Source organism: Giraffa tippelskirchi, chromosome 1 (genome assembly GCF_054371585.1).
Source record: "Giraffa tippelskirchi isolate mGirTip1 chromosome 1, T2T-mGirTip1v1.2.pri, whole genome shotgun sequence".
Taxonomy (NCBI): domain Eukaryota; kingdom Metazoa; phylum Chordata; class Mammalia; order Artiodactyla; family Giraffidae; genus Giraffa; species Giraffa tippelskirchi.
This window is the reverse complement of record NC_137275.1, coordinates 1120737-1148246: the sequence shown is the minus strand read 5'-3', so window position 1 is coordinate 1148246 and position 27510 is coordinate 1120737. Positions and strand designations below refer to the sequence as shown.

Below are 27510 nucleotides of genomic sequence, written 5' to 3'. Positions count from 1 at the left end.
ACAGGCCCCATGGGGCGGTGACCCTGCCACCTTCCGCGGTCCCAAGCCACCCCCACCTCCTCCAGCCTTCCCCTCCTCCCCAGTTCAAGCTCCCTTAAGGCTTATAGAAAGCCCCCGTCTTGCACACCCCGTGACTCCATCGTCCCTCTCCCTCTTCATCACACCTCTGGGCAAAACCGCAACCTGGTCCAATCCAGTTCTGCCCGCCTTCACCTGGGGCGTGGCCAGAGAGCAGCGCACAGTCCTGCCAGACCACTTCCGGTATCCTGACCCCTAACCTGATTCCCTAAGCCGTCTCTAGCCTGAACCTCTAGTCCGATCCCTAAGCTTCCGTGGTCTCTAACCTGACTGCTTAACCCGATTCCTAACCCGATCCTCTAATCTCCCTAAGGTGGAGGTGTGCTTCCTGGATGTCCCACCTTGTTTCTTTCAGCTGTCACTTGTCTAAGAAGGTTGTGTAAATTTACACAAATGACACTTGTGTAAATGTGCAGCGGCTATGGAAGTTTATGTACAGTTTGTGGGGCGCACAGAGAACAGGAAAAAGGGAAACCCTCCAAAAGAGAAAAAAGAAAAAGGCAGAAAGAGCTCGATTTTAAAGCTCACTGCAGCACGCTTCTGCATTCTTGGACTGCGGCAGGGAGAGGCAGGGCAGGAAGGCAGCCTTCATGTGGCACCAAGGGTGTTGCCAGCGGCCACCAGGATGCCACGTTTCTGTTAGTTTGTACTTGTTTTTATCAACTTGAAATGGCTGCAGGGAGCATACATTCTTCCTAATCAGGAAACCCAATAAAGCTATTGATAGTTGAAAAACGAGTTTCTCTAACACTGTACCCTGCCCAGTTTGCACACAGCATCAGAGATGGTGCCCAGAGGCCCCAGACACGGCCCCCCCACACCTCTTGACGACCCTCGTTTTGGTTTTCTCCTTTCCACTCCACCTGGGGGGGCCAAGGGTGTCATCCCAAGTGCAGGGGGCAGCGTTGCTGTTCCAAGTCCTGCAAACTGACTCTTGTGCCCATTGGCTGGTCGCTGCCTCCTGCTCCGCCTGGTCTCAGGCCAGCTGGAACCCTGAAGCATTACCAAGGAGCAGCTGTGACTCTCACCCCCTCTGCCTCTCAACAGAGGGGGGACAGCTTTGGGGCAGAGCCCTCAGAAGCTCAGGGCCAGTGTCAGTTCCTAGCACTAAGGCAAGCCGTACTCCTGCCCTTTGAGAGTTAAAAGGCCAGGCCTGTCCAACTCTGCGGGCCTCCTGGCCCCGCCTCGGGCCCAGCCCTCGGTTGGCAGGGAGGGGGTAGGACCATCCTTCCTTGTGACCCCCTTCTCCCCTCCCCATCCTGAGGCACGGGTAGGAACGCGGCTTTATGGATTGTTGGCAAGGGGGTGAGGGGTCGGGGTGCGGCCTGGGTTTCAAGTATCTATGAGCTTAGATTAAGCCTGTATTTTAAGGCCATAGCACTCACCACCCAGGGCCAATATGGGCATTTCATGACATCTTCAAAGTGCCCTGCACTGACAAGCATCACCCTCTCCCACCTGAGGTGGGGACTGAGGCCAGTTTGGCCCAGCACCTGGCAGTTCTGGCAAGCTATTTCCTCCTGACAGTGAGGGCTGAGTGTTGCGGGAGCCTCCTGGAGAGACTGCCATTCCAGCAGCTGCTGAAGACTGGGGCGCCGGCTTCGATCAGGTGTCCCACGCTCCTGCACCGCGGAGAACAGCTGCGCACTGTTGCAAAGCGCAGGACTTCGCCAAGCAGTGCCCTGGGGTTACCTCTGCGAACAAGATAGGCAGGCAGAGGTGGCGAGGACTGGAAAGATCTTCCAGGCGGAGGAGGGTCTGAGACAGGCAGAGGCTGGGGGTGGGGTGGGGAGCGGGGGGGGGGCCTCCAGGGGAGGGGCTGAGATGCAGGCCGGTGGGAGTGACCGGCTGGGGAGGCCACCCCTGGGCCCCGGGAGCCGCCGACCCCCACGGCCCCTAGCCTGCTTTTCTTGCATCACCTCCTCGACCCCCACGACGACCAGCTGACCGCCTCTGTGGGGAAGGGGAGGCGGGGCACAAAGGTCGGAGGTGCGCAGTCTCTGCCGCCCGGGAGCAGGCGCGTGAGCAGCCGGCGGGGTGGACCCGCGTACCAAGGGCGCCGCCCCGAAGCCGGGGCCCTCGGTGTGGCGTGCGACAACCCGGACTGGGCCGAGCCCGAGCAGGGGGCTCAGCCGCACCGGCCCGGCCGCCGACGCCCCCTCGGCCCCCGGCGGGGCCCGTCCCCAGAGGCCCGGGAGGGAGGTGCCACGCAACGCTGCATAGACCGCTCCCGCCGCACGGCCACCTCACACCCGCGCTGCCGCCGCGGCGGCGCAGACGGGGACCGGCGCAGCGCGCGTGCGCCGCGGCCCACCAGCGCGCGAGGCCGGGCGGCCGGCCCAGAATGCAGCGCGCCGCAGGGGCAGCCGGCCGCGGGGCGCGCCGGGACCAGCAGTCCGCGGCCGCGCGGGCCCGCCCCTCAGCTGGCCGACGCCGGGCGCCCGAGGGGCCCAATGGGAGCGGCGACCCGGCCGCCCCGCCCCGCGCCGCCGGACGTAGATGCCGGGACATGGCTGCTGCCGGCGCCGGGTCCTTGAGCTGAACGCCCGCCGCCTGCCGCCAACCGACGCCCTCAACCGTCTGCAGGCGGGCCGAGGCGCCGCGGGCCGGAGAGGAGCCGCCGCCGCAGCAGGAGGAGGCCGGGCGGCCAGCGCGCCGGGCACATGGCGTCCATCTTACTGAGGAGTTGTCGCGGCCGCGGGCCCGCTCGCCTCCCGCCGCCCCGCGCCGCCGCGCCGAGGGGTAAGCGGCCGGCGCTCGGCCGACGGCGCGGGGCCGGGGCCGGGGGCCGGGATGGGCGGGCCGCGGAGGGCCGCGGGGCCGGCCGCCCCCTCAGACGGGGCGGGTCGCGGCGCTCGGACCCAGCCCAGAGCCGGGGTCCCGCCTGGGGGGGCCTTGCGCGGCCTCGCCCGTCCGCCCTGCCCTGGCCGGCCGTTCGTCCCGGGGGTGGGGAGCGCCCGGGCCGTGGGTGCGGGCGGGAGCGGGCCCGTGACTCATTCGCGCCGTGACCTTAGTCGCCCGGCCACCGGCCGCTGCGTCGCGAAAGTTTTGAAGAGAGCGTGCTGACAGCCAGCCTGGGGCGGTGTCGGCGCTCCCCCTTCGTGGTCGAGCCCGGCGCACCTGGCGCTCGCTCGCGAGCACAGTCTTGCCCTCGGGCCGCGTTCGGGGCTGCAGAGATGGCGGGGGCACGGCGGGCACTGGTACCCGTCCTGCGGGACGTCCGTGGGACCGATACCCTTATGGCGCTCCACATGGGCGTCGTGCAGGGTCCCAGGCCCTTTCTGTATGGCCTCAGGCAGGTCTCGTTGTCCCTGGAGCCTCAGAGACGGTAGCTGGGACCCGGAGACCACACCTGAGTCCGGGCTCTCGGGAGCCCACATGTAGGGCGCCTGCACTGACCCGCTCTCCGTGTCTCTTTTTATATTACCCTTTCTCAGTTTGTTGCTTATTTTGTCCAATGAGATTGAGATTCTCAAGTAAAATTACATGTTTCAAGATATTTACCTTTTGTAAAGGCACGCTAGAAAGCATGGTTCTTGTGGTTTTTGACACTGATGGCTGATCAGCTGCTTAGACCTTTGGAGCCAGGAGAAGGGTGTGGAGCTGCAGCGAGCACTCTTCTGTGAACCCACAGTCTGGCTGCTCAGTCCAGCTTGTAGTCCTCTCCTCTGCTCTCATGGCGCTCTCTCTCTTTTCTTGCTTCTTAAGGATGGTGGTAAAGATATTTTGGCCACGCACATTTCTGTAGCATGTTTACAGTTTAAAAGTTAGCTGAATTTGTTTTGTGCTTGAATCATTCCAGGAACACAAGTGTTTCCCATAGTAACTAAGACAGGAAGGGGCTGAGAGGTGGTCAGGACCCAGGGCTGGACTGTAGGGAGCCAGTCCCAGAACCTTGAAATGATGCTCTCAGCTGAGCTCGGAGCAGCCTGTTTCTGGAGCACACATCCCCCGTTAACATCTTACATCAGTTTGGGTCTTGTCATAATTAGTAGACCCACAGTATTACACAATACATAGGTATTCAGGTTTCCCTTATTTTGCACATAGTTTATTCTGATGTCCTTTATTTTTGTCCCAGGACCCCATCCAGGACACCCCATCACATTTAGTCACAATTTCTTCTTGGTCTCTTGGCTGTAATGGTTCCTCAGACTTTCCTTGACAGTTTTGAGAAGGTCTGGTCAGATATATTGTAGGATGCCCACCTGTTGGGATTTGTCTGATGTTTTTCTCATGGTTAGACTGAGGTTCAGGGTTTTGGGGAGGAAGATCCCGGAGGTGAAGTGTGTCCTCATCACTTCCATCTAGGGTGCCTCCTGCAGCAGGACTTACCATGGCCCGCTGACCTTGATCAGCGGGCTGAAGTGGAGTCTACTGTAGAGTTAATCCTGCCCTTTTGCACACTGTGCTCTTTGGGAGGAAGTTGCCGTGTGTGGCATGGACTTGGGAGTCGGCTGGGACTTGCAGAGGTGAGCTGACCCGATTTACCAAGGACTGGGTGTGAGACAGAAGGCCTGGCCTCCTGCCATTATTGAAACAAGGGAGCGGGCTGGGAAGCCGGGAGTTCTTGGAGCTGTTGTGTATGAGGTGCCCGTCGGACCTAAGGGCCTCGTGTACCCACGTGTGTTCAGGTTCGGAGTGCCTGCGGAGGATCCTGCTGGAGCTTAGCAGGGAGAACCCAGAGAACGTGGTTCCTGGAAGCCAGGTGAATAAAGGTGTGGGATAGGAAGAAATGAGTTTGGTATCTTTTCCCCATCCTGGGTTCCTGGCAGAGCCGCTGAAACCCTAGGAGTTTCTTGAATGATAACCAGATCTTTTGCTATTGCTATTCATAATGAGCCCCTTTCCCACACACCGGAGTTTGTGCTAGCTACTCACCTGTGATTAAAGGGTGGGACCTTCCAGACCCACAAGGAGGGGAGGGATCTGGAGATGGAGTTCAGTTGCCAGTGACCAAGGGTGTAATTGATAATCCCTAGGCCCTGAAGATGGGGACTCGGGAACGGGAGGCTTGGGGAGCTTTGGGGCTGGGGGTGCCTGCCAGGCAATGGGGACAAGAGCTCCTGTACCCAAGGACTCTCCCAGATATCACACTATATTCCTTTCCACCTGGTTGTTCATCTGTATCCTTTATAATAAACCGCGGTGTTGGCTTGTACTTTCCTGGGCTCTGGGGGGCATTCTAGCAAATTATCAAAACTGAAGGGATCATGGGAACTCCTGAATTTATAGTTGGCATAAGTGTGGGTAGCCTGCAGACCCCACTTGCAACTGGCATTTGAAGTGGTGACAGTCTTGTGGGACCGAGCCCTTCACCTGTGGGTCTGCACTCACTCTGGGGAGTTAAAGTAGAATTGAGTTGTAGGAGACCCGGTAGGGGTCAGAGGTGGAGGGTGGGTGTTGCGAAAGAGACCACAGAAGGACCCTCAGGAGGACGGAGTGGCCCGGCAACCTCCTGCAGAGCCTGGAGCCCACTCTGAGTTTACTCTGAAGGCTTCGGAGTGGGGAGAGCAGGGGAAGGGGCTGGCAGGGTGGGGGGCGCTGGGTGCTGTGGCAGCTGGTCTGGTTGTTGCAAGGTTGGGGGGAGGCTTCTGTTTGAGAGACAAAGTAGATGGGTCCGCCTCCTCGACTGGAGTGAGGGCTTGGGAACCAGAGTTAGAGAAAGCGTTAGAAGTATATCAGAATCCTAAAAATGTGCTGTGCGTTCATCAACATGGTTTATCCAAGAAACGGTTTCTCTTGGTTTGGGTTTTCCTGGACATTCTCATAACCCCCACCCTTCAGATGGGCATGGAGGGTATTGGGTCATTTAGATGGGGCTCTTGCCATCTAGTCAAGGCTATAGTTTTTCCAGCGGTCATGTATGGATATGAGAGTTGAACTATAAAGAAAGCTGAGCGCTGAAGAATTGATGCTTTTGAACTGTGGTGTTGGAAAAGACTCTTGAGAGTCCCTTGGACTGCAAGGAAATCCAACCAGTCCATCCTAAAGGAAATCAGTCCTGAATATTCACTGGAAGGACTGATGCTGAAGTTGAAACACCAATACTTTGGCCACCTGATGTGAAGAGCTGACTCACTGGAAAAGACTTTGACGCTGGGAAAGATTGAGGGCAGGAGAAGGGGATGACAAAGGATGAGATGGTTGGATGGCATCACTGGCTTGATGGACATGAGTTTAAGTAAACTCCGGGAGTTGGTGATGGACAGGGAAGCCTGGCGTGCTGCAGTCCATGGTGTTGCAAAGAGTCAGACACGACTGAGCGACAGAACTGAACTGACCTGACCTTGCTTTCTCTGTGCAGCTGTCTGCCTGTTGGGGGTCAGTGTGCCCTGCCTCTTCCACCAGAGGCAGCTGGAGTGAGTTGGGGTGGTCCCACCTGGGGAGACCTGAAGGCCCAGGCTCCCTGGACCCACGGCCACCAAAGTCTGGTCCCTTAGCTAGGTTGTGTTCAGTCAGGGATGCTACGAAGACACTGCATTCCAGTCAGGGCAGAGCCGTTACCTCACAATACTCAGAGTGGGCTTCCAGAAGCTTGCTCCACAGAAGGAAGAGATGGCTGCATAAAGACACTGTTTGAGACTGACTTTGTTTTTTCTGTTTTTGTCGCAGGTCCTGCTGGGGATCCGGCCTGTCTCAGTGGTGCCAGCGCTGTGGGGCTGATGAGCTATGTGTGAGTAAATGAACGTCACTTTCTGCCTGTTTAAACATGGCAGCTTGAAAGCGCTCAGGTGTTGTGATTCTTGGCTTATGTAGGTGGTATATCCTACTTTGTTCTTTTAAAGCTGTATCTTTTCATTTTGATGTATGTAACCACATATTTTAGTGAATATTTGGGAAATAAACACTCATAATCTCAGTACCTGTTACAGGTATTATTAGCCTTTTTGGTATATTAGTCTGGTCTTTTTTTTTTTAGTTTAATTAATTTATGAGGCTGTGCTGAGTCTTAGTTGCGGCATGTGGGATTTAGTTCCCTGACAAGGATTGAACCCGGGCCCCCGCGTTGGGAGCGTGGCGCCTTAGCCCCTGGACCAGAGGAAGTCCCTTGTGTCTGCGTAGAGTGCTTGCAGTGCTGTCTGCACAGTTGTTGAGTCTCCTCCACCCTCACGCAGCTGCTGTTTCCAGGGGCTTCTCGTGTGAGCGCACGGACAGGCCCTCCCTCACACCACGCTCGGTCCTTCCCAGAGGACCCTGTGGCTTGATCATGGGGCTTTCCCTACTGGTTCCGGGGACGGATCTGGAGTGTGGTGGGAGGCCTGTGGTACTGCTGAGAGGCTGGAGGGCTTCCTGGAGGGAGTGCATCCCCCAGGCTTCTCCGTTTGCCGTCACCTACAGACGTGTTTCCTGCGGGGCTGCTGCGCTCTCCCTGTCTGCCATCGCCCCTGCCCGCACCCCAGACTTGGTCTCCTTACCCTCACCTGTGTGGCGGGGCGTTCACGTCCACCTGCCCTGGTGCCTGGAGTGGACACCCACGATCCTTCTTGTGTGCGAGTGTCCAGCCTCTTACGAGCCCTTGTTCCTGGAGCTTGGGGTGCTTTGGTTTCTCTTGTTGATTTGTTGCCTCCTCTTGGCTCTGAAACTCCTGGAGGGTGCTTCCCGTGACAGATTTAATTCCCTAAAACAAAGACTGCACAAGTTGTACACGCTTGGCTGTTAAATCAAAAGTGTGTGTAAGCGTATTTTCAGTTTTTGGTTTTAACATCAAGCGCTAGAATGAGGAGCTGGCTCAGCCTCTCTGCCCGAGAGCGACTCCTTCGTGGAGGGGCGGGGGTGCATGTGCAGTGTGTGATGGGGACGTGACGAAGTGTTTTCAAAAGCCCCTCCCTGCAGTAGCCCCTGCCGGCCCCTCCTGCTGCCGGGGTGCTCCCAGCCAGCTCTGGGCTTTGATTTAATTAGGCTTCTCTCCTGACAGTCCCCAGACTCTGTCGCCATTAAGTCTCTTTATGATGTGGAGGCATTCGCATACGAGCCTAGAACCTCTCTGCTCTCGCTGAAGTGAAACCTTGTGGATGTCAGAGTTCTCAGGGACCTCTAACCTGCGGCCGGCATTCCGGGGGCTGGGGGCCCAGTGAGGTGACCTGGGGATTGCTGTGCAGGGTGTGGTCCCGCAGGGTGAGCGGTCGGGTTTTGGCATGAAGTCGTTGGTTTTAAGATAGTGACTGCCAGACAGGTCAGCGCCGCGTGTGGCCTGGCCTCGCTGCTCTGGACCAGCCCGGGTGGGGGGGCAGTGCCTCGGGTCACGACCCCCACGCTCCTGGGGCTGGTGCGCCTGCCACCCTTGGGCGGGGAGAGTCCGCACCTGGTGACTCCTCTTCTCCACAGCCTTGCAGACAAACTTCTGAATGAGTTCAGTTCTGAACTGGTCTTTGAGGATTGTAACTGGAATGTCATTAAACCTGTAACATCACTTGGGAACATTAACTTTATTAAGCTTTATTTATTAAAGACTTTCTCTCTTTGGGAAAGGGATGTGTTGTGCTCTTTGCGTAGGCAGAGTGCACGGCCTTTGTGGCAGTTCCCAGCTGTGCTCCATTTGGGGGTGCGGGGGCTCCCTCTGTGTTACCTGTCTCGATGATTGTTGGTAGCGTGTATGTCACTCACTTGGGTGTGGTCTCCTGTGTGGCAACCTCACACAGCTCTGTGAGTTGTTTTTAGCTCATCTGGTAGTTAATCGCCAAGTGCAAAGTGATTTTTTTTTTTGTCTTTTCCTTCCCAATGCATTTGCTTCTGTTGTAGTTTTTTTTAAATCTTGGTAGCCAGGTCTGTTATCAGAGAGCTGTAGTCATTCATGCATTATCATGACAGCAGAAAACAGCAACTGTAGCATGTAAGTTCACAGTGTTTAGAAAGTTAAAGTGCCCTCACAGGGCTGTTCTGTGGCCTCCAAGCCTCCAGTGGATGTTGTGGGCAGCAGTCCCGGGGAACCGGCCCACGGGCACGTTGTTCTGCGGGCGATGGTGGGGTCCCCTCGGGTCCCTGGGCACCTGTACTTTGGGGACACCTCCTGGGTCATAGTGCCTGTTGCTCCATCCTGCCTTCCGTTTCCTGTTTGCTCTGAGGTGCTGAGGGGGCACATGGAGGGTTGGCACCCACCTGGCCCGACCTCAGGCCGCTGTCTTGGTGTGCTCACCCCTGGGTTGGCAGGTGTGTACGGAGTCAAGTCGTGGCTTGACACAGGTTGGGTCCCTGTGGCGGACGCCTCTGGCGCGGGGACGCTCTGGCAGCCCTGCTTCGCTCCGGAAGGTGATGGCCGGGTGCTGGGCTGAGGTGGACGCAGGTCTGTGTCCTCAGGGCAGATGGGCAGGGCCTCCTCCAGCAACATGTGTCTCCTGTTGAGACGTTGCTTTCACCTAGAGTGGTGTGTACACACACACACTCACTCTCTCTGAAGATGGTTTATCCCAAAAGAGAGAAGGAAAAGAAAGGCTGCAGGTCCTGGGGTGGGCGCTGGGGTCCTGGGTCCGCACAGCTAGGGGGCCGGTGCTTCCAGGACACAGACGCCTGGGCCCTGGCAGCTGGGAGAGCGGGGGCCGCCCTTTGCCCGCCAAGAGGCAGCGGTGCCCAGGTTAGTTTCGTTTTGATGGAGATTTTTTTAATGATAAATTATATAGTTTGTACTTTTTGAAAGCAGCTAGATCTCCCTGGCTAGACGATTAACCTCTCTAACGTGCCTGAAGGCGGCCAGGTTCCTGGGCCCTCTCCCGATACACCCTGGGCTCTCTGCTGGGTCTGCCTTCCTGGGTCTCTGTCTTTGCCTCTTGGCTGCCCCTTGTCACTGACGTCACACCTCGTGGAAGGCGCTCGCTTTCCCGGTAATGGAGTTGGAAAAGTGGATAATTAAGCTTGGTGAAGACAGGAGGTAAGGCACCTTTCTGGGTGGATGTGGTCACCTCCTGCTGGGAGGGCTGAGGCTGAGGCCCAGAGGTGTGGACGGGGGCCCTGCTGGGCTCTGGGCGAGGCCGTTCTCCAGCCATTGGGACTCGGGACAAGGCAGGGCTGAGGGACTGGTGGGACAGGACCGACCTGGCCCTTTAAGGCAGAAGCAAGGGCTTGGGACAAAAGAGAGGCCGGCAGCCATCCCTGCCCAGCTGGCCAGAGCCAAGGCGGCCATCCAGTGTTCCTGCATGCAAGAGCAGAGCTTCCTCCACCCCGACTGGCGGCGTCTCAGCCCCAGGCGTGCCCGAGAAGCTGTTTGGGGTTCATCCCCAAGGGACACTCACAAAGCAGGGAGGCTGTGTGTCCCAGGTCACGTGGCAGTCAGCACTGCAGTTTGACCTGGGCCCGGCTGCTCAGACCCTGAGTCCTCGCTGCTGGCAGCAGACTAGGTGCACAGAGATGACCAGACAGGTGGGAAGAAGCTGGGGTGTGCCGGCAACAAACAGCCCTATCGCTGGGCCTCTGGCCACCCCAGGGTGGACTTGGGTGTGAGAGGGAGCGGTCTCTAAGGGACAGGTGAGGTACGAAGACGTGAAACACCGAAGGAGAGCTGTGCAAGTACATTTTGTTTCAGCGATGGATTCCGAGTGGCCTTCTGCCACTGGAGGAGGACCTCTTGGTTGTGCCCAGACCTTGGGCCGTGCTAGGTCTGGATGGGCACTGAGAGCTGGGGAGTGCCCGGTGCAGGCTCTAGAGACTCAGGCTGCAGCAAGCGACCCTCCTCGCATGGTGGCCGTCTGCAGGCAGACCCCAAGGGCACAGCTGCGGCGCTGGAGGAGCTCGCTGGTTTTCCTTGCTGCCGCAGGTTCAGGTGCCCTGCAGGCCTGACGTGTGCCAGTGAAGAGGGTGCTGAGGTGTGCGGGCAGCTCACCCACTCCTCGCTGGGCCTCCTGGAGCCAGTGGTCCAGTGGGAGGTGGTCCGCATGTGAGGATTTGAGAGGGCAAGCACAGGGGGTGGCCCCACAGGTCAGGGGCCCTAGGAAGCTCAGGGCAGAGCCCGCCCTGGGGGGTGTCCGCCGGGCACAGGCCTGGGCCTGGCCGAGGGAGGCCGGTGTGGGAGGAGAGGTGGGCCTGGGCGCCGGGCTTTACTCTGCAGGTTTGTCCTGCACAAAGGCCTTTGGTCAGCTGATGGACGGGTCCGGGACACTCTTGACTGGAACATTCTCTCTAAATTTCAGAACTTGCTCAGGAGCCATAGGTCTTGGTAGAAACTCTCCTGTTAGGGGAAAGCGCTGGCCTGGGGGCCCCACCTGGAGGCTGGGTCCGTCTGGTCTGGGGGTTGAGCCTTTGCTGGTTGTTTGTGTCTGACCTGCTCCTTTGAGGCTGTGGGCACCGGCCAGCCTCCCTGGCCTCCCACAAGACCTCTGTGAGCGGCTCCTTCACCTCTGACGGTGGGAGTGGCTCCCTGTCAGGAAGGGGCCGGGAGTCTGTCCCTCCTGTCCAGACAGTTGGCTGGAAGGTGCGACGGGGCCACTGGGCGATCATGGCAGGCGGCTGGCGCCTTACCGCGGGCTTCTTTTCTCCCTCCCCAAGGCCTCTTCCGTTTGGCGGCTGCACTCCCGTCCACCCCCTGTACCTTTCCTTCCGTGGCGACCCCCTGGGCTGCTGGACGCTGAGGCCCAAGCGCGTGGGCGCGGTGCTCGCGGGGCCGAGGCTCCTCCCTGTGCGCTGCTGGCACTGGTCGCGCCCGCTGCACGAAGACTCCGTGGTGGAGAAGTCTCTCCGGTCCCTCAAGGACAAGAACAAGAAGCTGGAGGAAGGCGGCCCCGTGTACAGCCCGCCCACACAGGCAGCGGTGAGGAAGCCCCTGGGGCAGCGAGTCCTGGACGAGCTGAAGCATTACTACCACGGCTTCCGGCTGCTCTGGATCGACACCAAGATCGCCGCGCGCATGCTCTGGCGCGTCCTCCACGGCCACAGCCTGACCCGCCGCGAGCGCAGGCAGGTAATGGGCGCGTCCATACCGCCCCAAGGGACCCGGCTCTGGCAGCACAGCTGACCGGGGCTGGGGCCACGGCGTACTAAGCCCACCTGTGCCGGAGAATAAACGGGGGGGCCACTCCTGGGGAGCACGTGGGGGGTTGAACGGGGCTTTTCCCAGTCTCCTCCACAGTCGTGTGTGGGTCCATGTTTTTTCATGAAATTTAAATGGAATTTCTCTTTGTAGCAAAACATGCACCCTAAGTTTATTTTTAACCATTTTTAATAAACAATCTGTGGCATTAAGTCCATTCACATTGTGGTGAAGTCGGTCCCACCAGAACTCTTTTCATCTCTTCCTTAGCTGAAACTGCCTGCAGTAAACAACAGCTCCCCGTCTGGCCCCCAGCCTCTGGCCCCACCGTTCTACTTCCTGTGTCTTAATCTGACTCCTCTAGGGACCTCATATCAGTGGAATCACAGAGGGTCTGTCCTTTGTGACTGGCTTGTTTCACTGGGCAGACTGTCCTCGAGGCTCACCCTAATTGTGACAGATGTCAGAATCTCCTTCCTTTTTAAGGCTGAATAACCTTCCATCGTGTGGATAGACCACAATTTTGTTCATTCATCCATCCATTGACATTTGGGTTGCTTCCATATTTTGTCTATTGTAGGTAAATGGAATTTTAAAAACTTCAGTCTCCATTTGTTTATTGAGAGTATAGAGAAACAGTTGATTTTCGTCAGCGTGTGGAGTACGAGCTGTGGCTGCAGCCTTCCTTGGGGCCTTGCTGAGGGCCAGTCCTCAGGGCATGGTCTTGTCCAGCTCTCCGCCAGGCCAGGGGCAGCTGCTGAAGCCCTGGGCTGGCCCACTCGCAGCAGCTGCCAGTGATGGGTGCCACTTCTCACACAGAGTTAGCTCCCATCCAGCTTTTCTTTTCCTTTTTTAAAATCTTTTGGCCCTGCCCCACACAGCATGGGTAATCTTAGATCCATAGCCAGGGATCTGACCCATGTCCCCTGCCGTGGGAGCGAGGAGTCCTAACCACTGGCCTGCCAGGGGAAACCCCCCCCCCCCAGCTTTTCTGAAACCCCATGGTTTGGCCCCTGGGGTGCCTGTGGAGCCCTGTCTGCTCCCAGGGAAGGCCCACTGCCGCTCCCCCAGCGGTTGTGAGAAGATGTGCTCCCCAGTCACCCTCGGCCCTCTGCCCGTCCAGTTCCTCCGCATCTGCGCTGACCTCTTCCGCCTGGTGCCCTTCCTGGTCTTCGTGGTGGTGCCCTTCATGGAGTTCCTGCTGCCCGTCGCCGTGAAGCTCTTCCCCAACATGCTGCCATCCACGTTCGAGACCCAGTCCAGCAAGGTGACCGGCCTGTTCCAGACCCAGCTTGAAGTAGTTACAGAGCTGCATTGTTTAAGTGTGTCATGGGTTACAGCTTCTCTAGAGCAGTGTTCCCCAAGCTAGAGATCAAGACCCATTCGTGGGGGATGGCACGGGTCTAGGGTAGGGTTGGCCAACTGAGGCCCACGCTGGCCCCGCCCACCCTGGTCAGTAAGGCCTTTTGGGGACACGCGTGCCCCGTTGTATGTGTATTGTCTGATGGCCTTCGTGTTTCCCATGGCTCGGCCCACAGGGTCTGAAAAGCTTTACTGGCTGGCTCTTTATTGAATTTGTGGGTCCCTTCGGGGGGAGGGGGTGTCACACAGAATTTCCTAAGTCATGAGCTAGAAAGTTTTGGAACAGACAACTCGTTGGTGGAGGAAGCACTGTCAGGAGGCATCTGGGAGGCTGGGCCGGGGGCGTGTGCGCTTGTTGCTGGGGCTGCGCCATCCAGGAGGTGGCGGGTGGGGGCTGGGATGCAGTGCCCTCTTGGACCTCACAGGAGGAGAGGCTGAAGAAGGAGCTGCGGGTCAAGCTGGAGCTGGCCAAGTTCCTTCAGGACACCATCGAGGAGATGGCCCTGAAGAACAAGGCTGCCAAAGGGAGTGCCACCAAAGACTTCTCCGTGTTCTTCCAGAAGGTGCTGTGATGCTTTGTTCCCAAATCTTGGCCTGTGGTCCCCGGAGCTGGCTAGAGGCTGGGGCCCCTGCCTTCTCCGGGGGCGCTCCTTGGCTCCTTTCCCCCTCTTTCGCTGGGCACGATGAGGGCGGGGTTCAGGGCAGGTGCTGGAGGGATGTAACTGGTCCGCCCCAGCCTGTGGAGACCACACTGCTGTCCCGAGGGTGTGCACTGCCGTCCACCAGCCTCGTCTGGGTCTCCAGACTGCAGAAGCCCTGGGGGAGGAACCGAGGGCCCACAGGTGTGACAGGCGGGGCCTGGGCTGGGGGGGAGGGGACAGACCGCCCCTTGGCCATGTCCCGAGTAGGGGAGGGAGGCAGGCCTTCTGCCCCACATGGAGAGGCCCCGGCTCCTCCCTGCCGGCCACCTCTGCCTGCCGGCCCAGCGTGCGAGGTCCAGGGACCGGCTGCCCGTGCTGCATGGCGCCCTGCTCGCAGGAGCCCAGCCTGTCAGCACTCGGGTGTGGGTCCCAGGGGCCGCGCCCTGTGGGGGCTCCTGAGCGTGGAGCCGCCCTTCTGCTTTGTTTTCTGACCTGAGGCGTGTGCCTGGGAGTTGTGGGGCACAACCCACCCAGTTGTGGGGGTGCTGGGGGACACACAGCCTGCTGGTAGTGACCCTTAGGATGGCTCCTGCAGATCCGAGAGACGGGGGAGAGACCCAGCAACGAGGAAATCATGCGTTTTTCCAAGTTGTTTGAGGACGAGCTGACCCTGGACAACCTCACACGCCCGCAGCTGGTGGCGCTGTGCAAGCTGCTGGAGCTGCAGTCCATCGGCACCAACAACTTCCTGCGCTTCCAGCTCACCATGAGGCTGCGCTCCATCAAGGCGGACGACAAGGTGGGCGCGCGTCCAGGCTCTGCTGGGGGGCTGTGCTGGGATCACACGATGTTCAGCTGCTGTGACAGCCCATCTCCATGGTAGGAAGTAGTCACTGAGAAGGTGGATTTTACGGCGGCCTAACGTTTCATTATACGGGTGTGTTGTAGTTTATTAACTGTTACTTTAACTGATCTTGTGCATGTCTAAAGAGCATTCTAATCAATACCTTTTAATGTGGATCTTGCCCCAGATCTTTGATAGATCCTATAGAAATAGTGACCTAGAACTGGGGCCTCCCAGGTAAAGGGCAGGAAGTCAAAAGCAGGTCCTGACCACGACCTGGTTGCCGCCCCTGCTGGCCTGCAGCGTGCCTCGAGTGTGCGTCTCTCGGGGAGAGTTCTTGAGGTGCGGTGCCCCGCGTCCTCTCCCGTGCGCCTTCGGCCTTCGGTCTGTGGTGTCTGGTTTGTGAGAGCTGAGCCAGCTTTGCTGCTGTTTTACTTACAGGCTCCCCGTCCTTACATCTGCCGTGTGTGCTTGCTGCTGTTCTAATCTGCGCGGATGACCTCTTGTCTCACAGCTGGGGTGTTTAGCCCGTACTCTGTTCCTGTTTGTCCTGCCTATTTTCCATTCCACTTAATCTCTTTCCTTGCCTTCTTTGGCAGTAATTAGGTATTTACTCTTGTGTCTTCTTTCTCTTAGCTTGTTATTTACTTACTACTTGAGCTGTTTCTATAGAGTTTACAGCCACCCTGAGCGCAGGAGTCTAGCAGAGTAGATGCTTTCCCGCCACACGCGTGCTGGGGCCTCGCGGGGTCGCCGCCGCACTCGCCCTCTGCCTTGCGTGCACGGCCTGCGTTTTTGCGCCCGAGCTGATGTCTCTGCACCGCCACGTGTTTACCCTCCTGACCCTGTGCCTTCCTGCCTGCTTCCCCCCAGGCCATTTCCTCCACTTGAGGAAGTGGGCCTTGAGGAAGTCGCCTCTGTATTAGCCTCCCTCCTGCAGGGTGTTGCTGGGCAGAGGACCCAGGGCTCGTGGGTCTTTTTCACGTTTAAAGATGCTGCTGAGTGCCTGTCAGCCGCCAGGGCTGTTACTGTCCTCTGAAGACGGCTGTCTTTCTCTGCAGCACCTCAGATTTTGTTTGCATTTAGCAGTTTCACAGTAACGTCCCGAGGTGGTGTGTCTGTGCTCCTGTTTCCTGGTTCTGGTGTTTTCCATCGTCTTGCTAAATACCACCCCCACCCCCCCAGTACATCTGGTTACCTACTCTCTCTTCCTCTTGATCTGATCACTCTTAAATCCATCCTCTGAGATTCCCGTTTTCAGATAAAACTGTCCGTCTTGTTCTCCGGAAGCAGGTCAGTACCGCATTTCATAGCCGTGAAGAGACGTCGTGTTTCCCCTCTGTGGAAAGCCTGCCGTGTGGCTGCCCCACCTGGGAGCAGGCGGCCTGAAGGCAGGCAGCCTTGGTTGGGTCCTGGCCACTCGCTGTTGTGTGACGTTGAACAGGTGGCCTGACCTCAGTGCTGGGATTCCTGGGAGGTGGGGGGTGGCCAGATCTCTGCTGTTAAGAAGTAGACGGGGCATATTTTCCTCCTGACATGAGGTGAAAACATGCATAAGAAGTCTGGAAAGCAGGGAGAAGCCCCTGAGACCCCAGGAATGACACGGGAGGTCTTCGTGCCTCAGAGATCCAGTCTTGGGCCTGAAGAAGCCGAAAATCACTGATGAGAACAGACTTCAAAAGCCCACCCTCTGACCAAAGGAAAGGGTCACCTAGCTAGACAGAAGGCATCCGAGAGTGGCTGCTCTGCTCCAGCCAGACGCCACAGGAAGCAGCGTCCCCCCACCCTGACCCCCCACAGTGCTGGTCGGTGGGGGCCGGGACAGCAGGGCTGCTGTCAGTGAGTCTGCGAAGGCTGGCTCGTCCCCCCACCCCATCCTCTGTGCTGTCGGAGTAGACCTGCGGGGGCCCGACCTTTGCCCCCGTCCTCAGGCCCAAGACGCTCGCCCACCTCCCTGCTAGAGTGGCATCAGGAGGGGCCAGTGAGGAGGCTCTCCTGCGCCTCCCAGCCAACGAGCATGCTAACGGGCACAGAGTCCACCCACCTGGTCCAGCAGTCAGAAGAGCCTCTCCCCCGGCCTCAGTGGAGGCCACATCACACCTGTTCCAGAGCGTGCCCAGGATGCCATTTACGGGCACGACTGAGTGACGTCACGGAGAGCTCATGGCCGCTGGAGGGACCTCATGCTCGTAGCTCCCAGAAACGGGGACTAGGAAGTGAGGGGAGGCGGGAACCTTTATCCCTGGTGCGGTGGGAGTGGTCAGCTGGAGGCGTTTCTGATTGGGCAGGAAGTGAAACAGAGGTCAGCGTTTGTGGTTGGAGAGTTTGAAATACGATTTGCACACACCCAGGAAAGCCAGTCCACAGGGGCGATGTAAACAACTTTGGCTATTAGTTTGGATCGGTAGATGCCAGACTGTCCGTTACACGCCTTGTGAACGTGGGATGTCACACCCCCACCAGATGCTGTAGGAGGGAGCCCTCTGGGACAGAAGGCGAGAGTGCCAGGACCTCGTAGCCCCAAACCCAGAGTGTCCAGCCTCCTAAAAACCACTCCTCTTGCTAAGAACCAGGAGGAAGGCCTCAGTGAGTGAAAGAAGGCAGTTGGTGAGTGCCAGCGCTGAGTGGACAGATAGAGTGGGTCATGTTGACCATTGGCCACTTCCCAGATTCAGTAAAAGACATAAATCTACAGACTTAAACCAAGTGAATCTCAGACAGGATGTACCCACAGAAATCCACACGAAGACAGAATCAGATGAACAAACTTGAAAGACAAATAATTTTGAAAGTAATGAGAGATACTGCAGGACAGTTTGAATGAGAGTGCATTTCTTGTCAGAAGGCTGGAGGCCAGGAGGAACTGGAAAGTGTTTTTTTGTGTGCTGAAAAAAAAAAAGGAACTGTCAACTCAGTCCTGTATTCAGCAAAAATAAAATTTAAAAATGTAGAAAAAGCTGGGACGAGGGGGAAATCAGGATGTTCTCAGATGAAGGAAAACCGAGCTTGTGATGAAGCACCAGGAAGCAACTGTGTGTCACAAGCGACAGGCTTCGCTCCTGCTGGCGAGTCGTCCTCGTGAAGTGAGGTGCCACGGTGGAAGCAGAGATGGACTCCGTGTCCGGGGTGGTGTTGGGACGAGCTCAGCAGGCGCGGGTGGATGGGGTGAGGCCCTGCAGGTCACCTCGTGATGAGGTGATTGCATCCTGCCATCAGAGCAGCCCCTGGAGAAGGACCTGGCTGGCGATGCGCTGGGAAGCGCAGGGGGTGAGCGCAGAGGGGCTACGGACGCTGCTAGAGGATGGGCAGGGGGAGTCATCACGCTGCGTCTCATAACCACTCAGCGCTGGAGACAGGCTAGACGTCCTCCCCTGGGCGAGTGGCGGGAGCAGGGCCGTTGTGGGTGCGGTGTGCTCACCGACACAGGAGCTGCGTGGGTCTCCAGAGCATCCCGGAAGCTTCTGCAGCGTGCGGACGGCCAAGGGCAGAGCAGACGCATGCCCAGAGGCGGCGGGGGTGGCAGGGGCGGCTGGGGCAGCTGTGTCCGAAGGGGCCTTGTGAGGTCCTCGTGAGCCCAGCTCAGCATCACCTCCCGGCCCTGCCCTGAGACCACTCGTCGTCAGATGTGACGCGCCCCCGCGCGTGGTACTGCAGCCGGCCCCGGGTTGACAGGTGGCGGGTGTCTCCCCCTCCCAGGGTCATTGGAGCAGGTGGCGCTGTTGCCCTTCGTTCTCTCCCGTCCCTCATCCCTGCGCAGGCTCCTCGACACCCCAGTGCCGTGTCCTCTGCGTCGAGGACTCCTGTGTGCTTCCCACTCGGGTCACTGTGGCCTTGGGCTGCACAGGGAGGATCAGGAGGCATCTTGAGTGCAGTCACCCCAGTCCCGTCCTTCCTCTCCTGTCCTGGGAACACAGAGGACGCTGGCCATGGAGGGGGTACGACAGGAGGACTGTGGGGTTCAGACAGGGCGGGGCTTGGGCCTGGTGGAAGGCCTTCATCCCAGGGTGGGTCCTGGCCGTTGACCCTGAGGTCCCTGCCTTCTGTCAGACGGTCTGGTCCCTGCAAACTTGGAACTGGTGCCTTGGGTGGGTGGGGGGGCATTTATCTTGTGTTTGGCGGAGTGTGTTAGGAAGATTCTAATCACATGCTTAGACTAGTGTGTGCCTGCAGACAGCACAGATCCTCCCTCAGGAGGGTGAGCCCTCCGGAGGTCACCGGCTTCTCCCTTTGACAGCTGATCGCCGAAGAGGGTGTGGACAGCCTGAACGTCAAGGAGCTGCAGGCAGCGTGTCGGGCGCGAGGCATGAGGGCCCTGGGCGTCACAGAAGACCGCCTGCGGGACCAGCTGAAGCAGGTGCGTAGGGCATGGCCCTTCCATCCTGGCCAGAGGCCCCCGCGGCTCTGCACCCGCCTGGGTGGGGCCTGTGTGCCCCTGGGCAGGGCCCTGGGCACCTTCACGGGCTCTGGGTCGCCGCTGGAGTCTTTCTTGCCGCTCCGCCTGCTCTTGTGAGGATGCCTGAGGGCCAGGCCAGCTTCCTGTGAGATTCTTGCGTGTCCCTCAGGTGAGGCCGGGGTGTAGGCCAGTGGGACCCAGGCCAGCCCGACCTCTGAAGGCCCTGCTCTCAGCAGCCCCTGGCGTCTCGTCCTGCTCAGTGTTTCCCAGTTTCTGCGGCCTCGCCGCAGGGCGTCTGCTGCTCACAGGACTGAGCAGCAGCGGGTGTGAGCGTGGCAGCGATAGACCCCTTGTGGGGCTTGAGAGCTCGCTCGGGTGATGGGGCCCACTCAGGCACTGCTGTGGTAGTCACTGCCAGCCCGCACCCCCTCCCCTCTCTGATGCAACCCAGAGCAGGGGAGGGTTCGGCCGGGTCCTGTGGGCGGCTGGGCCAGAGGGGAGCCCGGGTCTCGACCTCCCGCCCACAGTGGCTGGAGCTGCACCTGCATCAGGAGATCCCGACGTCGCTGCTCATCCTGTCTCGGGCCATGTACCTTCCCGAGACCCTGTCGCCTGCCGACCAGCTCAAGTCCACCCTGCAGACCCTCCCGGAGAGCGTGGTGCGTGCGGCCGGGCCCCTCACTGCTCGGGGAGACACCCCCAACTCTCTCTCGTCTGTCCTTCCTCCCCTGAGGGCCCTGCGGGACGTGGGAAGGTGGCCCTGGGGGTCCTCCTCCTTGGGAAGCAGGCCCAGAGGGGGTGACGCCCGGAGATGCTGGCTGGGCTCCGGGGCTGCACTGGTGGGAATGCCTTGCCCAGGTTGGGGGACGCTCACCGGCTCCCCTCCCTGAAGGCGAAGGAAGCCCAGGTGAAGGTGGCCGAGCTGGAGGGCGAGCAGGTGGACAACAAGGCGAAGCTGGAGGCCACGCTGCAGGAGGAGGCGGCTATCCAGCAGGAGCAGCGCGAGAAGGAGCTGCAGAGGAAGACCCAGGCAGCGGTGGCCCAGGCAGCGGTGAGCGGGACGGGGCGGGCACGGGTAGGGGGCGGAGCCAACACTGCCAGCCTGGGCTCGAGGCCCTGTGGACGCTGGTGCCTGGAGGAGGAGTGGCGTGAGTGCACCTCACCCCGCACGGCGCCGGCTTGGAGGGTCCTGCGGGGGAGCCTTGTGGAGGTGGGCCTGTTGCCGGCTGGCCAGGCTCCGCAGACCTTGACCCTCATGGAGCGGGCCTTCCGGCCAGCGGCATGTCTGCCTCTGTGGACGCCCCAGAAGGCCACAGTCCCGCGGGGGGTGCTGAGCCTGCAGCCGCCTTGCGTTTCAGAAGGAAGCGGAGCCCGAGGTGGTGGACGAAGGCGCCCCAGGGAGGCCGGTGGCTGAGCTGCAGCTGGAAGAGCCTGCTGTGACCCTCCCTTCCGAGGTCCTGAAGGACAGCGCGCCCGTCCTGGAAGGCTTGAAGGTAACGGCGCTCGCCAGAGGGAGCGGTGTGCAGCCGCCCGACGCCAGCAGCTCCAGGGGCTCCCGAGGATGCGGGGCCCAGACGGCTGCAGCCTGGCTGCGGAGGGTGACGGTGGACGGTCGTGGGGCTTGGAGAGCGAGCCCGGAGGGGAGGCAGCCCGGCCTTGGCTCAGCCCTGTGTTCCTTGGGCAGGACGCCCAGCAGGGACACTGGTGTGGTCCTTGCAGAGGCCCACCGTGCTGCCACCTTCCGATGTGCTGTGTGGCCAGGTGCTCGCTTCTGGCAGCCTCGCCATCCTGCTGTGACCCACACTCGGGGATGCCCCCACTGCCCGGCGGGCCTTGGTACAGGGGCGTGGCGGGCGGAGCAGTTTTTGAAGGCGCTGGGTGGAGGACATGCTCACCGGCAGGTGCAGCGTTGTCGGTAACTGGAGTAGGAGAGAGGAAGCAGAGCGGCAGGTTACATGCAGGGGTTCTCAGCGAGTCGTGAGATGGGGGCCCCTGTGAGGTCGCGCCTGTCAGCGCCTGGGTGGGGCTGGGCTTCGTGAGGTGTGCCGAGGGCCAGGTGGATGCCGTCTGAGGATGTGGAGCCCCGAGGAGCAGCGTGCGGTCATCGGAGGTGGAGGGGAAAGGCCCACTGCAGGGCCTCAGGGAGGAGCCGGAGAACGCGAGCCCTCCAGGCTGGTGGATAGGAAGGGCCCGTGATGGGGCACGGGGTGGAGAAAAGCTGTTCACGTGAGAAGAGAAAGCGTGAAGCGTCTGTGTGGGGGTCCTGCTGAAGTGAGCTGTGTCTGCAGGTGCGGCTTTGGGGGGCAGTGGTGGACGGGGGCTGGCGTAGCCTGGGATATGCCCAGTGGGCTCTGCTGCTCCCGGTGATGGCCCTGAAGACAGATGAAGGCCAGCGCTCCGTGTCACCAACGTGAGGCTCGAGGAAAGAGGCTCCTGGGAGCCTGGGCTGACCTCGGCTAGAAAGGAGACCTGGGAAGGGTCAGGGACCGGGGAACCAGGGTCATTTTGAAGGCAGCTTGGGGCTGAGGCGGGAAGCAGAACAGAGGCTGGGGTCTGGTCGGGTCCACAGAGCGCAGCCTGGCGGAAGGGCTCATCAGTCTGCGCTCGGGCCGGGATGATTGGCTGTCTTCGTGGAGAGAGAGGCGTCCCGCTGCCAGTGGGTTAAGGACTGAGACAGAGAAGGACGTTCCAACTCCCAGGAGGGCTTGTGAACTAAGGGCTGCCAGGGGTGACTTCGCAGGAAGCACACAAAACTTCGAACAGAGAACCTCGGTTCACGAGAAAGATGCCTCAGAGAGCAGGACAGCGCCACTCCCTGTCTGCAGTGCAGGGGTCTTGGGGTGTTGGCCGTCTGCAGGGACAGAGAACCTGAGTAGCTCCAGGGAACTGTGTCGCTGAAAACCTCGCCACTGGGAAAGGCTTCTGGGCAATGGGTGCTGATGGGTCCACACGGAGGGAAGAAGTCCTTCCCGTGCCGCACACACTCTTGGCAGGAAGCTGAAGAGAAGGAGTACCCTGAGATGAGTGTCTCCCAAGGCCACACCAGGGGGGTCAGAGGCAGCTGCAGGAGGGATCTGTCCTGAGCAGAGTGGTTCTCTGCGAACTCCAGGAAGTGAGGTGCGGCTGTTCTGTAAGAAGGATGGTGCGTCGTGACCGGCTGTCCTGGTGGTCAGTGGTCAAGAGTCCGCCTGCCCGTGCTGGGGGCACGATTCCTCCCTGGTTCGGGAGGTCTCACATGCTCAGCCCGCGAACCGCCACTGCTGAAACCCACATGCTCTGGGGCCTGTGCTCTGTGCCGTGAGAAGCCACCGCAAGCAGAGAAGGTCTGCACGTGGCAGTGAAGACCCAGTGCAGTCAAAATGGTTAACAAATGTTCATAAATAAGGATTAACATGAACGAATAGTTAAGTTAGAAAATGCATCATGATCTGGTGGGGTTTGTCTAAGGAATACAGAAATAGTGTCATGAGCACATTAACAGACTCAAGAGTGAAACCGTGGCTGATCATCTCAGCAGAGGTACAGAAAGCACTTGGCTGAACTGAGCATCTGTCCTCAGCTGACGTAGGAGTGAGCCTTCTGATCTCAGAGCCGCGAGGGGAGCCCCTGATCAGAGGACCCCGACGGCCAGGGGTGTCCGCGCCCCGCCTGCTCCGCATCGGCCTGAGGGTCTGGCCAGAATGGTTAGACGACATGAAGTCACGTGGAGGTGGACTGTACCCAGATGACGTGAGCACCTAGGCTGCACTGTACTTCTTAGTCCTAGAGATGAACAACCAAGTTGAAATGTTCAGAAACATATCACAGATAGATCATACCCCCAATGTGAACTACTTGGGATAAATTTGGAGATAGGCGTGAAGACCTGTACAGGATGCTGTAAACTGTTTTTGAGGTAAAGTAAAGCAGTAAGGAGAGAGCTTCACTGCACTCCCAGACATGAAGACTTGATGTTGGTAAGGCGTTAGTTCTCCCTAGCTGATCTGTGGGTTCAAGACCACCACAATCCCAGCATCCTTTGCTGTTAACATTGGCAGGCTTATTCTAACGTATGTGGAAATTCAAGGGGCCAGCCATGTTTTCTAGACTCATTAGAAAAGATCCTGATGCTGGGAAAGATTGAAGGCGGGAGGAGAAGGGGACGACAGAGGATAAGATGGTTGGATGGCATCACTGACTCAATGGACGTGAGTTTGAGTAAGCTGTGGGAATTGGTGATGGACAGGGAGGCCTGGTGTGCTGCAGTCCACGGGGTCACAAAGGGTCCGACACGACTGAGTGAACAGCAACAAAGAATAGCCTTGATGATGGGCGAGCAGGTTCCTTGTACTGGCGGATGGAAGTGTGCGTGGCGGTTAAAGGAACACGCCGTCACGGTGAATCTCAGGGTGATGGAGCTCAAGCTGTGTGACACCGTTTGTCAGAGTTCCAGCAATGAGTCTGTCACGACAGAAGTCCCAGGGTGGGGGTTCCTGAGCACGAGGAAACTTTTGGGGTGATGTTGCTTCTCGGTCGGGTGGTGAGGGCCCCCTTGGTGTCTGCCAGACACATCTGCACAGGCACCCTCGGGTTGAGGGGGAACCGCGGCGCGGTGATGCCGCCTGCGCGGACACACGGCTCGGACAGAGTAGTGGCCAGCCCTTCCGGGGAAGCCCGTTACTCCCTTCCACCTAGGTTTTTTTGGTTTGCCTGTTTGTTTGGTTTCCAGGAAGAGGAAATAACTCAAGAGGAGATCGATGTCCTCAGCAACGCGTGCTCGAAACTGAAGGAGCAGAAGAAATCCCTGACGAAGGAGAAGGAGGAGCTGGAGCTGCTGAAGGAGGACGTCCAGGACTACAGCCAGGTGGGGCGGGGCCGTGGCCAGAAGGTCTTTGGAGGAAAAACTGAATTTACGTTAATCTTATTCAGCAGCTCCTCCCGTCATTTCAGCGGGTCACTTCCCCCTGGTGTGCTGCCCGTTCGCCCTTGTAGGTGACAAGCGTGCATCTTTTTAGTTTCTAAACGCATGCAGGCGTCAGATGAGCAGCCTGGGCACTGGGTCTGTGAGATCTCACGTTTGCTCGTGGTCTCCCAAAAGAGACTTCTTCCTTCCTTACATACTAGTGCTTTTTTTCAATTTGAGATCGGTAAAAATAATTTGCCATTTTCTCCTCCTCCTTGTGGCAGTCCTCTCATTGTGTGGGTCCTCTAATCCCCATGTCACCTCCCATTGCTCCCTGTAACGCTTGCTTGTAGGGAAAGCAGACACTCCCATTCCTTGATTCTTTTATCCATTAGGAAGACAGGCAGGGTTCAGAAAAGAGTCCGAATTTCCTTTGATACAAAAACCGCGTTTGAGTTTTCAAAGATGAGAGCAGACCTGCTTGGTGGACAGGAATAAATGAGCAGCTTTGTGGCTGGAGTTAGTGGGTCTGCTCCACGCACAGCCCAGACCTTTCCACTTCCATGATGTAGTCTGGACTGACCCACTTACTTTTACCAGGTAAACTTAAGGTTTCCTTTTTGTCCTAAGACAATCTTTTTACAACTAAACTTTATTAGGATTTACAGGAGATCAAGAAGGAACTTTCCAAGACTGGCGAAGAAATGTATGTGGAAGAGTCTAAAGCCAGCAAGAGGCTGACCAAGCGTGTGCAGCAAATGATTGGGCAGATGGACAGCTTGCTGGCGCAGCTGGAGGCTGACCAGAAGGCAGGCAAGCTGGGCCCCGCCAGCGAGGACGCGCCTGCGGGGTGAGTGCCGCGCCCTGGACTCCGGCCCGGGGCCTCTGACTCGGTGCCATTCTCAACCTCAAGGGGTACCCACCAGCCACCCCTTTCTTCTGATCTAGCAGCAGCTGCAGCTTCTTTATGACGCTGTCACTGAAGCGGCCCTGTGTCAGGTCTTCCTAGCACACTGCGTGCATGCACACGCACAGACACATGTGCACACACAGTGCACACGTGCAGACTGCACACGCGCAGGCATACGTGCAGACACATGCACACACTGAGACACACGTGCAGACACGCGCACACGTGCAGACACGTGCACACGTGCAGACGTGCACACGCAGGCATACGTGCAGACACGTGCACACACGCAGACACTTGCAGACAGTGCACACTGAGACGCGCAGACGCGCACACGTGCAGACAGACACGCACACGTGCAGACAGGCGTGCAGACACACAGTGTGGTGCTGTCTCCACGTCGGGAAGGCCTCTGGCAGTTTGCCTGCGCTCTGCACCCGCCCCTCTCAGGCCACCATCACAGGTTCTTCCAGAGACTCCGTGGGTCTCAGCGCCCCCGGCCTCTCCCTGCCTTCCTCCCTCCCTCCAGCCTCAGCCCCGCTGGGCACCTGTGTCCTCAGACCATCGTGCACTCTCCTGCCTCCTCCCTCTTCCCGAGCCCCTGCAATCATGACCCCCGTGCGGGGGCCGGCTCTGCACGGTGCGTCTTGGGTGCCTGGGTCGGTGGGCGGCAGGGCAGCGTCCTGTGAGTGCCTGCAGGTGAACGAAAGCCCACCAGGCGGCAGCGGCTGACTCTCCTGGCCCCTGTGGGCCGGGCCCTGCACTGTGAGCACCCACGTCTCCAGGGGCAGGGGCCCGGCGGTGGAGCTTCTGCTTTCCTGGCTTAGTGGCCCTAACTCCAGATGAGGGCAGTGTCCCTTCAGGTTAACCTGCTGTGCCCTGTGGGCTCACCTGCCTTCACGTGTCAGAGGGCGGTGTGGCCCCTCCCGGTCCCTGCCACCCTGCCCTGGGCACAGACGGGCCTAAGGAGCCCCTTGTCCTCATCACCCCAGACAGGCCGGGCGTGCAACGGGCGACCACGCGGAGTGGTGGCTTCTGTCCCCGTGTCCACACTGGAGTGGCGGCTTCTGCCCTACGTCCACACTGGCCGGGGGTCCCCAGCTGATGAGGCGAGGGGGCCCTGGGTGGAGGGCTACTGGCTCAGGTCTGAGCTGTGGGCCCGTGGGAGTAAGGTGCCACATGCAGGCTGTGTCCCCAGGGAGACTGTGATCAGCGTCTCCGAGCTCATCAGCGCCATGAAGCAGGTCAAGCACATTCCCGAGAGCAAGCTGCTGAGCCTGGCCTCGGCCCTGGATGACAACAAGGACGGCAAGGTCAACATCGACGACCTCGTCAAGGTGGGTCGGGGGCCGCCTGCGCCCACTCCCGAGAGGCCTGGGCCGGGCCGGGCCCGCCCACGCTCGACACACCGCGTGGAGAAAGGGGAGGGCAGGCAGTGGGGCCTGGGTGCGGGGCCTCTCCTCGCCCCGTAGGGCCCCAGCTGGATCTGGGGAGCACAGCGTTGGGGCGGCTGGGGCGTGCAGCCCTGGAGAGGAGCTGTGTGGCCGTCAGCGTCCCTGGGGGCAGCTGGCGGGCGTGGGGCCCCTGAGGCCTGAGAGGCACCCGGCGCCCGGGGCTGGGGCTCCACCATGGTCAGGAGCCCGTGGGCTCCGGCGTCTCTGTGGCTCCTGTGTCTCCAGCCCAGGGGGGACTCTTACCAGAGCACCAGCTGCCGCGGCCCAGCGTCCTCACCTTGCTGGCAGCAGGGGCTACCCGCAGCGCTCCTCGGGGCTCACAGCACTCTACCCCGCGGGGCCTGGCCTGGCAGCCTCTGGCGCTGTGCAGCACACCTGCCTGCGTCCCTGGATCCCGGGAGGCCCAGCTGGCGCCCCGCCCAGGCCTGCAACCTCGGGCCTCCTGTCCCCCGAGCCCCTCTCCTGGCCATGTGTGACCTGCGCTCTGGAGTCTATCGGCTCCTTGGGGTAGGGGGTCTGGTCCTCAGAAGGCCAGGGCGGGTGGAGGACCGCAGCCCCCAGTGAGACAGTGCTGTGGGCGGTGCTGAGGTCCCGCGTGGCCGGTCGCCACGTCCCGTCCACCCCCTGTGCTCTGAGGGGAGCCTCTGCCATGAGGGCCAGAGCTGCCTGAGCTCCACGTCCCCTCCCGTGTGCACAGGTCATCGAGCTGGTGGACAAAGAAGACATCCACATCTCCACCAGCCAGGTGGCCGAGATTGTGGCCACGTTGGAGAAGGAGGAAAAGGTGGAGGAGAAGGAGAAGGCCAAGGAGAAGGCAGAGAAGGAGGCGGCTGAGGTGCAGAACTAGTGCCGGCCCGGCCCTCCGGCACATGGGCCTCCACGCACCCTCTCCCGCCGCAGTGGTCCCGGCGTGATGCTGATTGCTTTGAAGTGATTCTTAGTGACGGATCTAATATTTTATCTGGAATAAATCAGAAACTTCATAATTAA

General features: G+C 59.4%; 1 protein-coding gene and 1 long non-coding RNA gene across 5 annotated transcripts; one reads left to right on the top strand and one right to left on the bottom strand.

Annotated features, from left to right (window-relative positions):
- Positions 1-483: 483 nt before the first annotated feature.
- On the bottom strand, positions 484-3185 carry LOC145541781 (uncharacterized). The gene is made up of 3 exons (XR_014079281.1): positions 1998-3185; positions 1572-1772; positions 484-1071 (listed from the first exon to the last, which is right to left on the bottom strand). It is a non-coding gene; the product is annotated as an uncharacterized LOC145541781 (long non-coding RNA).
- Positions 2562-27510, top strand: LETM1 (leucine zipper and EF-hand containing transmembrane protein 1). Of its 4 annotated transcripts, XM_081579056.1 has the most exons (15): positions 2869-4550; positions 4713-4786; positions 6694-6754; positions 11554-11965; positions 13158-13301; positions 13822-13959; positions 14633-14836; positions 19116-19235; positions 19802-19933; positions 20167-20325; positions 20633-20767; positions 23983-24117; positions 24816-25006; positions 26265-26403; positions 27218-27510. In XM_081579056.1, exons 3-15 carry the CDS (start codon positions 6744-6746, stop codon positions 27365-27367), a joined length of 2070 nt encoding a protein of 689 aa, XP_081435182.1. In that variant the 5' UTR covers positions 2869-4550; positions 4713-4786; positions 6694-6743; the 3' UTR covers positions 27368-27510. The 4 variants fall into 4 exon arrangements, with proteins under 4 accessions (XP_081435174.1, XP_081435163.1, XP_081435153.1 ...); XM_081579048.1 differs by lacking the exons at positions 2869-4550; positions 4713-4786 and adding an exon at positions 2562-2820 and having other exon boundaries at positions 20167-20310; XM_081579037.1 differs by lacking the exons at positions 2869-4550; positions 4713-4786 and adding an exon at positions 2562-2820 and having other exon boundaries at positions 20636-20767.